General features: G+C 41.5%; 1 protein-coding gene across 4 annotated transcripts in view; it reads right to left on the minus strand.

The window, feature by feature from the left end:
* The window catches only part of nin (ninein (GSK3B interacting protein)), a 193,682-nt gene that overhangs the window by 12,262 nt on the left and 167,918 nt on the right, over positions 1–13,502 (minus strand). For all 4 annotated transcript variants that reach the window (XR_011960443.1, XM_072568685.1, XM_072568686.1 and 1 more), the window contains 6 exons: positions 12,858–13,064; positions 8,656–8,769; positions 8,406–8,519; positions 6,366–6,512; positions 5,449–5,628; positions 4,206–4,346 (listed from right to left, as the gene is read on the minus strand). Coding sequence is in view for 3 of the 4 variants with exons in the window: in XM_072568685.1 (XP_072424786.1) it covers positions 4,206–4,346; positions 5,449–5,628; positions 6,366–6,512; positions 8,406–8,519; positions 8,656–8,769; positions 12,858–13,064 (903 nt within the window). In the remaining variant the exon portion in view is untranslated. The remainder of the gene's footprint in view (positions 1–4,205; positions 4,347–5,448; positions 5,629–6,365; positions 6,513–8,405; positions 8,520–8,655; positions 8,770–12,857; positions 13,065–13,502) is intronic.

Consider the following 13,502-nt stretch of genomic DNA (forward strand, 5'->3'; position numbering starts at 1 on the left):
TACACTATTTCTCTTGGGTGTCTTTGTGTCATTTGAAAGGATTAATTATTGGATGCCTTTCCTTCACAGTCAACTATGACATTACTCTTTATGGTTTATATCTGTTCCCAATGAAATCTGGACATTTCCTGCAATGGTTGCAATGCTAGAACAGTCATCTTGGTATACACCAATGCTCCATTCCAAACCACCCCATACCGCTTTTTGTATATTTATCTTCATGACTTACCTTTCAAAAAGGATTTAATATACCAAAGCAAACAAACCTACTCTTTTGACATTAGGCTGAGGCTAAGTTCCTGTCTTGAAGCATGTGAAGTGGTGTCCAGCTAGCCTTTAAATGTGGCAGTAGAATCTACAACTTCAGAAGGTATGACTAATAGCAAGAACTTCTAGTCTCATGTGTGACTAACTTGTCTACGATAATGAGTAGACAAGCATATGATCATTTGAGCTAGCTTATCCTGGGCTTAGAAGGATTTGATGCCATCTAATGAACTTGGTGCTGTACCTTAATTTCAGAATTGAAAATCTCAGTCATTGTGTGGGACAAGCGCTTATATCACTCAAGTTGTCTGCCTTGACAACTTGTCCCACACGATGACTGAGATTTTCAATTCTGAAATTATTTGACTGGGATGGAAAAAGTCAGAACTCAGACAACACCAGGTTATAGTCCAACAGATTTCTTCGAAATCACAAGCTTTTGGAGCATTGCCTCTTCATCAATTGAAGGGAGAGAAGCACACAGGCACAGAATTTAAAGGCCAAGAGATCAATGGGCAGAGAGATTTAAAAAATCATACAAATGGTGCAAGTGAAGTGTCGATAGGGTGAATAATAGGTCTTTGCAGGTGATCAAGAGTGTAAGACCATGTGTGTAAAGTGTCAAAGCTGACTAACAAGTGAAGGGATGACCTATAATCTGATTAAATAAGGCAGACAATAATTTCAAATAATTATAAATAAGGTGGTGCTGGAGACAAACCAAATGACTAGAAAAACATAATAGGTATAAGAGTACAATGTCTAACCAAAATAATAAGTAATCCAAAACTGTACAAACTAATTAAGGTAGAGAGATCATAACAACTTATCAAGGTGATTTTGTCAAAACAGGACAGTAAGGAAGATTTTGCAGATATAGAACAGTGTGGTGGGTGAAGTACCTGTAAGGGCAGCACGGTGGCTCAGTGGTTAGCACTGCTGCCTGACAGTGCCAGGGATCCAGGTTTGATTCCTGCCTTGGAATCTGTGTGGTGTTTGCACATTCTCCTCATGTCTGCGTGGGTTTCCTCCCATAATCCAACAGATGTGCAGGTCAGGTGAATTGGCCATGCTAAATTGCCCATTGTGCATTAGTCAAGGGTAAATACAGGATAGGGATCTGGGTGGGTTACTCTTTGGAAGGTCAGTGTGGACTTGTTGAGCTGAAGGGCCTGTTTCGATACTGTAGGGAATCTAATCTTCTCTCTGCTAGCCACATTGTCACAGGGGACATCATTTGGTCTAACTGTGCACTTATGCTGGCATCTCAAAAACCTCATAACCTCAAAATCTGAGCATCACATGCATGATTTGCACTCAAAGGCTCACACCTATCACATCCTTTCAAAATACCAATTCTTCTTGTTCTGATTCCTACTCACTGGGGACATCTCAATAACTCTCTAGGTTATGCATGATCACAAACTGCTCACACTAATTCCTATCATGTGAAATTCTTCTCTTGGTCTCATTGCAGGAATAACTGGCTGTCAATTGGGCTTGGAGTGTTAAAACTGGTTGGGGTGGGGCTTGGATCCAGCTCCTCTCCTTTTTTGAAGAAAGGACCAAACTAGCCAGGTAAAATTGGTACCATTTGTTTGTTGTCAGGGAGACTCCAATTACCAGTAAGCACTATTGTGTCTGATCTTCTCAGATGTGCAAGAAGGCAAACACATAACTCTGCATAATTCCTTCTGTACCTTTACCAATTAATTCACTCTCTAGTGCCACTCAGGACTCCATATGGTGAACAAGGCTGCAACCTGAGGCCCTCCATATCAGTAATACCTCTGAGGAAGACAATGAAACCTCAGAGTCTGTCACCTCAGTGGGTAAACAGTCATAGAGTCAGAGTTGTATAACATGGTAACAGACCCTTCAGTCCAAATCGTCCATGCTGACCAGGTATCTTAAATTAATCAGTCCCATTTTCCAGCATTTGGCCCATATCCCTCTAAACGCCTCCTATTCAAGTAACCATCCAGATACCTTTTCAATATTGTATCTGTACCAGCTTCCATCACTTCGTCTGGCAGATTGTTCCACAAACACACCATTCTCAGCGAGAAAAAGTTGCCCTTTAGGTCCATTTAAAATCTATTCTCTCTCACCTTAAACCTATGTCCTCTACTTCTGGACTCCCCTACCCTGGGAGAAAAGACTTTGGCAATTCACCCTATCCATGCCCTTCATGATTTTATAAATCTCTATAAGATCACACCTCAACATCAGCTAGAGTTGACTCGGGGACACAATCAGGTGAGTACATCTATAGCTGATGGTAGAAGAAATACATGAGATCTGTGACACTCAGAGACTGCCAGAGATCAAGCACCTGCTCAGCCCCATGAAGAAGATGGGGCTCTGTATCCTGATCTGACTGATATGTTCAACTTGGACAGAGAGACAAGGGAACACCAGGCAGCTGTGCCAGAGCCTGTTGGTAGCCTGGAACATCCATGTTGCCATTACAGTGATGACTCCAGCACACGGGTGCTAGGCTACCTCCTTGGAAAAGGTTCAGCAGAATGCTCAAAATCTGCTTGATATACATGTGGACCTACACTCTATTGCTCTGTCAGTAAGGTAACAGGTCAGTGAGGCATCTCAGGACGACAGGATGATGCCACAGGAAAAATACATTATAAACATGTACCACTGTAGCTACATCTCAGGCCACTCCAGAGGTACAGCACCCATCCAAGGGGCAGCACGGTGGCTCAGTGGTTAGCACTGTTGCCTCACAGCGCCAGGGACCTGCATTCGATTCTTGCCTCGGGCGACTGTCTGTGTGGAGTTTGCACATTCTCCCTGTGTCTGCATGGGTTTCCTCCAGGTGCTCTGGTTTTCTCCTACAATCTGACTCTATGACTCTATGTGTAGGTTAGGTGAATTGGCCATGCTAAATTACCCACAGTATTCAAGGATGTGTAGGTTAGGTGTATTAGTCTGGGGTAAATGTAGAGTGGATAGGGGAATGGGTGTGGGTGGTACTCTTCGGAGGGTCAGTGTGGACTTGTTGGGCTGAAGGACCTATTTCCACACTGTAGGGATTCTGTATCTTCCATATCCACCTGCCCTGACAGTGATCCCATTGCCTCAATGACCTCTGGCTGGGGAGTGGGAGCCTGTGTTGTGCAGGAAACTCAGCAAGCTAGGGCCCTGTAAACATAAAGCTCCAAGAGGTACACACCAATGCCTTCAAAACTATCAGGATGTACCAGTCAATGTGCTCCCTCCGCTTCAGGTGCAGACGTTGGATCTACACTTAGACATAGTGCGAGTTGGAGGCAAAGGTAAACCTTCTGAGGTGGCTTGGTGTGGAATCATTGAACAGAATAAGCACTTCAGTAAATATATATTTTGCAGGCATCTCAGTTTCACAGCATTACTGAATTTGCAAGCCTTGCTATAGTTTTAAAATTCCACCTGACCTCTCCAAAACCTTTCTGCAATATGTCCCAGCATACATTCCACTTATCACAAATCTTTTCATTTCTCTCCCCCCATCAATAATTGGCATTTCAAATTGAAATCCTTTGCCACCATTGTCCTCTCCAGAGTTTTTCAAAGCTTGCTTTTTGGATCACATATCTCTGCTCAGTGTACACCCAATTAAGGTAACGTGGGATGTTGTTGTATCAAAAGGCTGAAACGTTTCTAGATTAGTGGTGCTGGAAGAGCACAGCAGTTCAGGCAGCATCCAAGTAGCTTCGAAATTGACGTTTCGGGCAAAAGCCCTTCATCAGGCTTTTGCCCGAAACGTCGATTTCGAAGCTCCTCGGATGCTGCCTGAACTGCTGTGCTCTTCCAGCACCACTAATCCAGAATTTGGTTTCCAGCATCTGCAGTCATTGTTTTTCCCTCTGAAACTTTTCTAGTCTGCTCTAACCTAATCAGAAAAGAGTGATATTGATTTTCTCATGTTTTTAGTTTACCCTCCTGTTGAGATCTTTCTGAATCTGGTCATATTCCTTCTTGAGACAGAGCTTCTCCTGTTCAGCAGCTTTCAGCATGGCTGACCTGCTGTAGTGTTTTTGCTGTTTGAGTGTCAAAACTGTAGATTCCAAATGTTTGATCTGCAAAAAAGAGAATATAACTTAAAATCATATTCAGAAGCATGCAATCTTACCCTTATGCAAAATTCCACCCAACCCAAACTTGTAATCAATTTACTGTTACATAGAAATCCTTATTGTATGCAAAATCATTGCTGGAAACTTGCATTGCTGAGGTATTCCAGTGGCAAACAGGCCATTAGACTCACAGCCCTATAGACTGCATCATCAGGGATAGGTTTTTGTAATTCTTGTTTAATAGCTGGCTGTTACAGTATCCTTAATAATACATACTGGATACTAAGCTGAAGCTTGCAGGGTAAGTTCAGAAAGATATTTCACTGAATAACTAAGCTTAATTAGTTTGATTCCCAATTTTTGTTCATTTAACATAACCTGAGCAGGCAACTATTGGAGCCTTAAGATTCGATTCTGCGCCACTGGGTTAGGAAATGAAATATCAGTAGTATGTCAAATATATACCAGATCTTCAAAATCAAAAATATTCCAAGGCAAGCTATAGGGAAGGGAGTACTTAAAAAAAATGAAATTAACACCAAGCCAAGATGGGAGACTTGGCTGAAATAAAAAGGAATTTTGTAATCGCTATGAAAGCCAGAAGGTTGTTATTTTTGAAAAATTGTTCATTGAATGTGGATGTCAATGGCAATGTTTAGCATTTGTTGCTCACCCCAAATTTTTCTTAACAGCATTTAAGAGCTACAGTCGTCTAGGTCCACAGTCATATGTAGGCTTATGTAGACCAGGTAAAGATGTTAGACACTCTTAGGAAAATTCGTGAACTGAATGGATCTTTACAAAGCTGATCATTGTTTCATGATCATACTACTAAGGCTGGCTTTCAATTTCAGATCTTTTTAAAAATTAATTAATTAAATTCATTGCTCTAGTTGCTTTTGTGGGATTTGAATTTGTGTCCCCAGAATATCAGCATGGACTTTAGGATTACTAGCCATACTTGCTGTTACTCCAATGTCTCCCCTGTTGAGAGGAATCTCAACATATTTCTGGTCCCAAAGGTGGGACCAAACTCCTTGAAGAAAATCTAGGCCTGTAACGACAGTCAAGATTCAGAAACTTATTGGTTTATTTTCTCAGTTACCTTCTCCCTGGCCTGCTGAAGCTCCCCTTTTATTTGCTGTCCTTCTTTCTGCAGCCTCTCATTTTCCTGCCGTAGTAATTTCTGTTCCTCTTCCACCAGCCGAGCCAGGTCATTCTGGTAAAACCTTTTCTGCTGATGCTCAAAATCTGCAGAGTGCAAAGTCAGCTCTAGCATCTGATTCTGCAAGTCACAGAAAGGAAACACACAGTTAAGTCATCTGAAATATATTTCTTCTTGATTGTTTTGAAAGAGACCCTCCCCCTACCACTTTCGCATATATCACAATAATTTCTGAAGTGTACATGATTTAGTAGCATGAGGCACCTCAGGTATCTACTGCTCACTTAAGAAAAAAGTGGATGGGTGGATGGGAGAGAATGCATTCATATGAACATATGTGCACATTGCAGGAGAAGAGGATTGTGCTCAGGTGTAATGTTCCCATTGATATTTATGGTGTACGTTTAGTGCTAAAGAAGTTACATTTAACTACATGTCACTTAGCAGCTGGCACTGCGATGCACCCAATTACAGCAAGCATCAGTATTTGGACTGAGAATTGGAGAGGGTGGAAGTAAATAACTGATGTTGTCACTGTACATTTACACTAAACCACATGGAGCTCTAACAGGAACCACTGGTTGTTATAAAAATCAGAATGAATTATGTCCTTTCAGGTAGGAAATCTGTTAACCTTACTTGGTCTGGCCTACATATGACTCAAGTCCCACAGCAAGGTGGTTGACTTTTAACTGCCCTTTGGGCAATTAAAAATGGACAGTAAATGCTGACCTGGCCAGTGATCCCCACATCCCAAGAATTAATTAAAATAGTATACTCACAAATACTTATACATACATTAAACTTTTTAAAATTTTGTAGGCAGAAAGAATTCAAGCAACGTTAATGAGTTTTACCTTATCTTTGGTGGTCTGTAGCTGTTTGTGCAATGACATAACTTCCTGCTTTAATGCTTCATTTTCCTGTTGAGCTACACGGAAGTCTGATTTCAATTTTGCTGTCTGGAGGTTGATACTTTGTGAGCTTTCCTCCAAACTCTGTATCTAAAATATAAAACGTCCCCTGTTTACATTTAAATGTTAAATTCAGCCATTAAAAATTATGTCTTTCACAATATGGTTATAACCTGGAGAGTGGTGGTGCCCCTACTTCTGGATCAGGAAGCCTGGGTTCAAATCCCGCCTGCTCCAGAGGTGTGTAATAGCATTGGTTGATTAGAAAAATAGGTATAAGCTGCAATGGGCTCTTCATAAAAAAAAAGGCCTGTTTCTTGTGGCTGCTGTTACATTTATTTTCAAGCTGAGGTTTTCACCTAGTATTTTCAGTACACTGCTAATTTCATTCTTTGAAGCACCATTTTCAATAAATGATAAGGAAAACAATGTCATGAACTGACTTAAAATTGTACCCCAAACGTTTTCCACTGTGGGCAGGTGAGACAAGACACTTTCTGAAGAAGGTTTGCTGAACCCGAACCATTAACTCTGATTTCTGTACACAGACTCTGCCAGACGTGCTGAGCCTTTCCAGCAATTTCTGTTTTCATTTCTAATCTCCAGCATCCACAAATCGGTTTTTACTTTCTGATGGGTTTGAGGATTGAGATGAGTCAACCCACCTACTGTGTGTGGATGGGCTGATAAATGACAAGTTTTTTTGTGCCACACAAGTGGCAGGTAATGACCATCTCTATAGATGGGGATTTCTAACCATCTCCCTTGACAGCTAATAGCATTGTCATCATTAAATTCCACTTTATCAACAACCTGGGCAGATCTCTGTTCACTATAAATCTAACTGCGCCTGCCATAAAAATACAGTGGCTGTAAGAGAAGTTCAGAGGCTACACATTCTGTGACTAACCAGCCACTACAAAGCCTTTCCACGAGTTTCAAGTCAGAAGTATAATGGAATCATAACCACGTAAACAAATGGTGAGTATATTGAAGAAACCCAATGCAATCTTGCACAAAATAGCAGGCATGATTGGCATCCAAACCACCAACTTAAACATTAATTCTCTCCACCACTGGCTCACAGTACCATGGTATGTATCATATACAAGATGCACTGCTGCAACCTGCCAATGCTTCTTTGTTAGCATCTTCCAAATTCTTGACTTCTACTAGAAGAACAAATGCAGCAAGTGCATGGGAACACCAATTCCTGTAAACTTCCTCTCCAAGTCACACACCATCTTGACTTCACTGTTACTGAGTCAAAATCCTGGAGCTGGCTACATAGCAGAACTGTGGGAGAATGAACCCTCTAAATTATGCAGCCAAAATGTACTATGCATGGGTCAGGATGGGCACAACCCTTAGGATACACACATGCACAGTAATATTAAAGAGGTCATGTAGCGTAACAAACGAATCATACACGGCAGAGAGAGGTTAGATGAAGCATTACTACAGATATACCTTTACAACATGGACTATAGTAAGGAGGCCACTGCCAACTTCTCAAGGGCAATTGGGGATTGTTAATAAATGCTAGTCTTGCCAGCGATGACAGTACACCATGAATTTTAATTTTAAAAAATGTAATAGCTGACTCTACAGCACAGAAAGATACCTGAAAAACAAGTCCTGCCTATTCTTTTGGTTCTGGAGCAACATGCAAATTAAGTATTTGAAGAGATGGCTCATTATGAATAAAACTGGAATTAAAATCTAGCCTAATCGCAATCATGTATCCATTGTTGATTGTGGTAAAAACCCATCTGATTCGCTAATGTCATTTAGGGAAGAAAATGTGCCACCTTTGCCTTCTCTGCTCTGTGTGTGACTCCAGACCCACAGTATTGTAGCTGACTCCTAACTACCTTCTAGACAATTAGCAGTGACAATAAACGCTGGTCAAGCCAGGGCCTCCACATCCACAAACAGAAAAAATAGCATTTTCCTTGTATTTCCTTCTCTTTCATACAGTACCTTTTCTTGTGATGTCATCAGCTGACTTGATAACTTTTGGACTTCTTGCAGTGATGTCTGCCATTCTTGTCTCAAATGTTCTGCCTGCATTTCCATGATATTCATTTTGGTAATCTGAATGCAAGCATTTACAGACGAATAGTTACAAATACATTGTAAAACAATTATTCCTAAAGAGCTGAAAGACAGTAAGCAGCCACTAACCAGTGCTCTGAATCTAACTGGAACAGTCCACATTAATGTTTCATACCTTGCCAACGCACCGGTTCACTTCATCATTCAATGCTTCTTTCTCCCTTGTCAAGTTTTCATTTATGCGCTTTAGAGCAGTGACTTCATCCTCCAATTTGTTGTATCTGGACAACTGAAAATGTGAGAAATGTATAAGGACTTTTTCAACAAAAGTGGATCCATTCCAAAATGCAAATCTATTCATCACTTTCATTACACATGCATGAAAGACTTTTGAATATGTACCATATGTAGCATCATTGTTATGTTATTTGACTAATAACATAAAGACATGATTTCTAATTATGTTACAGCATTTGGGGAAGTGAAATCCAATTTGGAATTTGGAATAAAAAAGACTATTATTATTAAATATGACTTAACAATGACTGGATTGTTGCAAAAACCCAACTGGTATACTCAAGTCCTTGAGGGAAAGAGATCTGCTATCCGTATTTGATCTGGCTAACAGGTAACTTCTGACATACAATCATGTAATTGGCTCTTAACTGCCTTTTTAAATGGCTTAGCAAGTCATCATGCCACTTGGTGATGGTAATAAATGTTAGTCATACCCACAGTCCATGAATAAATTAAAATAACATTTTTTTTCGCGAAGTGCATCAAATTTTTATTGGAGAGGTTTCTGCTGTGAGGATCAGTAAGATTTCTTGCTGTCTCTGACCCAACCTACCCTGCCCTTTTGTATCCCTCAAGTCTATCCTAGCCTGATAGTATACGTGCTATTCACAGAACAATTTGCTTCTCACTGGATACTCATTAAAAGACAAGCATCCATGACATTTGCACCATATTTAAAAGGCAGCTTGGCACCCAGAGAAGCACTGGCATACTGGACTTGGCCAACTCTGTCAAGGACATTTTTTAAAGCTGTCTAAGAAGAAGATGGCACTGTGATTCTTGGACCTGGAGGGTCCTGTGAGAGTGTCTGTAAGAGTGGTGAAAGTAGAAACCTCACAATATTTAAGATGTATTGCAATGCCAAAGCATATAAGACTATGGACAAATGCTGGAAAATGGGATTAGTTTAGTTAAGTGGTTGCTTTTGACTGGTGTGGATGCAATGGGCTGAAGGATCTTTTTCTGTGCTATAGGCCTCTATGACTCTTTGTCAAGCTTAGAGTGGTGCTGGAAAAGCACAGCAGGTCAGACAGCATCTGAGGAGCAGGAAAATCAACACTTCGGGCAGGAGTTGCCCAAAACGTTGATTTTCCTACTTCTTGGACGCTACCTGACCTGCTGTGCTTTTCCAGCACCACTCTAATCTTGACAAAGAGTCATAGAGGCCTATAGCACAGAAAAAGATCCTTCAGCCCATTGCATCCACACCAGTCAAAAGCAACCACTTAACTAAACTAATCCCATTTTCCAGCATTTGTCCATGAGCAGGTTGCACCACGAGACCTTGGCAGCCTGGTCCGAGGTTGCCATCCAGGTCAGCGCTAGCTCCGTGATCCAGGGGAACAGCCTGCAGTGCTACAAGAAAGTCAATTTCTTTCTGCTCCACCAGGTCAAGTGTCACATTGTTCCCTCTACTATCTCACACTCACTATCTCAGCAACTGCACTATCTGCCCCCAAGGATCTCTCTCAACCACTTTCACTGATGCCTACAACATCTTCCCTGCAATCACTCAACAATATCCCCTACCCTGGCTACCACAGCACTAACCTTGCATGGCATTTGTGCTGCCTACTAATTTGGGACACCTTACCAACTTTCGACTCCCTCCAGCAGCATTAATAGCTGTGCCAGCCATTTTCACCACTCTCAATGACTCCCCACCTCTCAATCAAGGAGAAGACATTCATTAACAGGGGCAGTACCAGGCCAGGACAGGCTGAGGGGCACTGGACAATAGGCTCCGCACTTCAAATCCTGGCCATTGCAGGAGAAGACTGGAACTAGTCCTGAGGGGATGCAAAAACCATCCATGTCCCGCCAACAAGTAAGTACTACTACTCATTCCTCTACAACTCTCACAACCTTGCTGTTGGTGTCATTCATGGCAAACTACTTGTAACCACTGGCCACAATGTTTTCTCTCCTCTCGTCTTACAGCTACCACCAGCATCTTCACCATTACTGCAGTGAAATGCCCAGCACCCCCTGACCCTCCTCCTTGGCCTCTGAGGACAAGCATGCTGAGGCTGCAGAGGAAGCATTGGCAAGGCTGCCTTCTGCACCAACCAACTGTTCATATGTAGTCACCTCAGTGGGAATGTCACGGTTAGAAAGTGTGGGAGCACAATCTGGTGAGGTCATCACATTGCAGCTTTTCAACTGGCTGAGAAAATGCCCCAAGCTGCTGGCACGTGGAGAACTGCCCAAGACCAGGTCCCTGCTCACCACTTGCATCATCTTCCCTGATATGTCCTATCCCTCTGGCAGGACAGACCCAGTAGAGGTGGCGGCACAGCGGTATACAATTAGAGGGGAGTTGCCCTGGGAGTCCTCAACATTGATTCTGGACCCCATGATGTCTCATGGTTTCAGGTTAAATATGGGGAAGGACACCTCCTGTTGATGATCACATACCATGCTTCCTCAGCTGATGAATCAGTCTCCTCTCAATGTTGAACAACACCTGGAGGATGGAGAAGGAACAAAATGTACTCTAGGTGGGGGATTTCAATGTCCACCACCAAGAGCAACTTGACAATGGTATTAGTGATTGAGATGGTTGGGTCCTAAAGGACATAGCTGTGATACTGGGTCTGCAAAAGTTGGTGAGGGAACCAACAAGACAGGAAAACATACTTGACCTCATCCTTACCAATCTGCCAGCTGCAGATGCATCTGTCCATGATGGTATCTGTAAGAGTAACCAGCACAGTCCTTATAGAGATGAAGTCCCACCTTCACACTGAGAATTATTTCCATCATGTTGTGTGACTAAATGAAACAGACTTTGGACAGATCTAACAACTCACGACTGGGCATCCATGATGCAATATAGGCCATCTACAGGGCCAGAATAGTACTCCAGCAGAATTTGCAGCCCCATGGCCTGGCTTATCCCCACTCAACCAATACCATCAAGTGATCCCAAGCAATCAATTCTGGTTCAATGGAGAGTGCAGGAGGGGATGCCAGGAGAATGCCTAAAAATGAGATGTGAACCTGCTGAAGTTACCAAACTGGACTTCTTACATGCCAAACATCATAAGTAGCAAGTGATAGACAGAGCTAAGCAATCCCAAAACCAATGGATCAGATCTAAGATGTGTAGTCATGCCACATCCAGTCGTGAATGGTGAGGAACAACTAAACAATTCTCCACCTTCTCAACTAGGAATGGGCAATAAATACTGGCTAGTCAGCGATGCCCACATCCCACGAGTGAATAAGACAAAAATTACTATTGTATGTAAGAAATACAGCAACAAATTTGTATAGAGCAAGCTCTCACAGATATCAATGTGATGACTAGACTTTTCTGTGTCACTGATTGAGACATACAAATTGGCCAGAACACCTTGAACAATTCCTTTGATCTTTAGTACAGTATCATAGGAAGCTTTATGTCCAACTGAGGGAGCTGACAGAGCCTTGTTTTAACATTTCACCCAGAAGATGATTATTCAATGTTGCACTGAAATATTTAGACTGAAGTGCCTCCATTTTTAGTCAGACGTGAGCCCACAACTTTCTCACTCAGATAGGAGATTTCACTAATTTAATCAACCTGAAATAAGTGGAATTGGGCATCATCAATACAAAACATGAGTGAGGTGTTTGTGTCGAGTTAGGTTGGAGGCCCATTATTGGCAAGAAGGATGTGAAGGGCCATTAAGGTGAATAGATGCATATCGGTCGATATGGAGAGTATAAGGAGCCAGGGGTGGTGGTGGTGGTGAGATGTTTAGAAATTACTTTTCAAAAGGTTCCCTCATCAAGAATATGGTTCACAATTGTGAGAACCCACGAACCATGAATCCTTAAAATTCATTCCCTGCAATTGAATTAGCCAGGTCAGGAGGCAGAGTAGGGTATTCTGTTTCACACCAGCCTGCAGCCTCAACGTGCCACATGAAAATAGGCAGAGAATATTGTGTAGATATTTCTGAATGGGGAATGAGGTGATCCACTAAAGGCACAAGTTCTCTGCTGAATTTCACATTGTTCAATGAAATGGAAACATTTTAATGATCATAAGAAATAGAAGATTAAAGCTAACAATGAAGAATTTAATCTTACATGGCCATTTTCAATTTCTTGCATTATGTGCATCTTTTCTTGTTCACGTTCTTTCTCTAGGTTCCCAGCCCTTTTCTCCTTCTGGCGAATTAGTTCAGCCAACCGCTGCTTCAATTCCAGTACATCAGCTTGATTCTTTGAGTTTTTGTGGCAAAGATCTTCATTCTCTGCATCTAGCTTTTTGTTCTGGGCTCTCAGCTCTGCCATCTGTTTTATGGCACCATTTGGAACAAAAGGATTTTCAGAGTTGCAGGAACCATCATTTCGTCAAATTATTACTACTTACACATGTCTCAGATAAAGGAAACTGCAAATGTTCCTGCTGCACAGTGCTTTAATCATTTGGAATTAGAATTATTTATAATTAATAAACATTAATAATTAATTATTTATAATTACCAACAAATTACCAACATATGGTCCTGATATGGAGTGTCATCATCTTCAGAGTAAACTCAGTGACAACAGAACAATAGATTAATATCTTCTTACACATTGAATTTAATTTGACGATTATGAACATTGTGGACTATATTTCCTTGCTAGTTCAGTGTTAGCATATTATGTATAAACACAATGATGCTGATTTATTTTCTCTCTTGGCTGCAGGATGTCTTTTCAAATAAAATCTGTATCAGCTGATTA

Source organism: Chiloscyllium punctatum, chromosome 4 (assembly GCF_047496795.1).
Source record: "Chiloscyllium punctatum isolate Juve2018m chromosome 4, sChiPun1.3, whole genome shotgun sequence".
In the NCBI taxonomy this organism is placed as follows: Eukaryota; Metazoa; Chordata; class Chondrichthyes; order Orectolobiformes; family Hemiscylliidae; genus Chiloscyllium; species Chiloscyllium punctatum.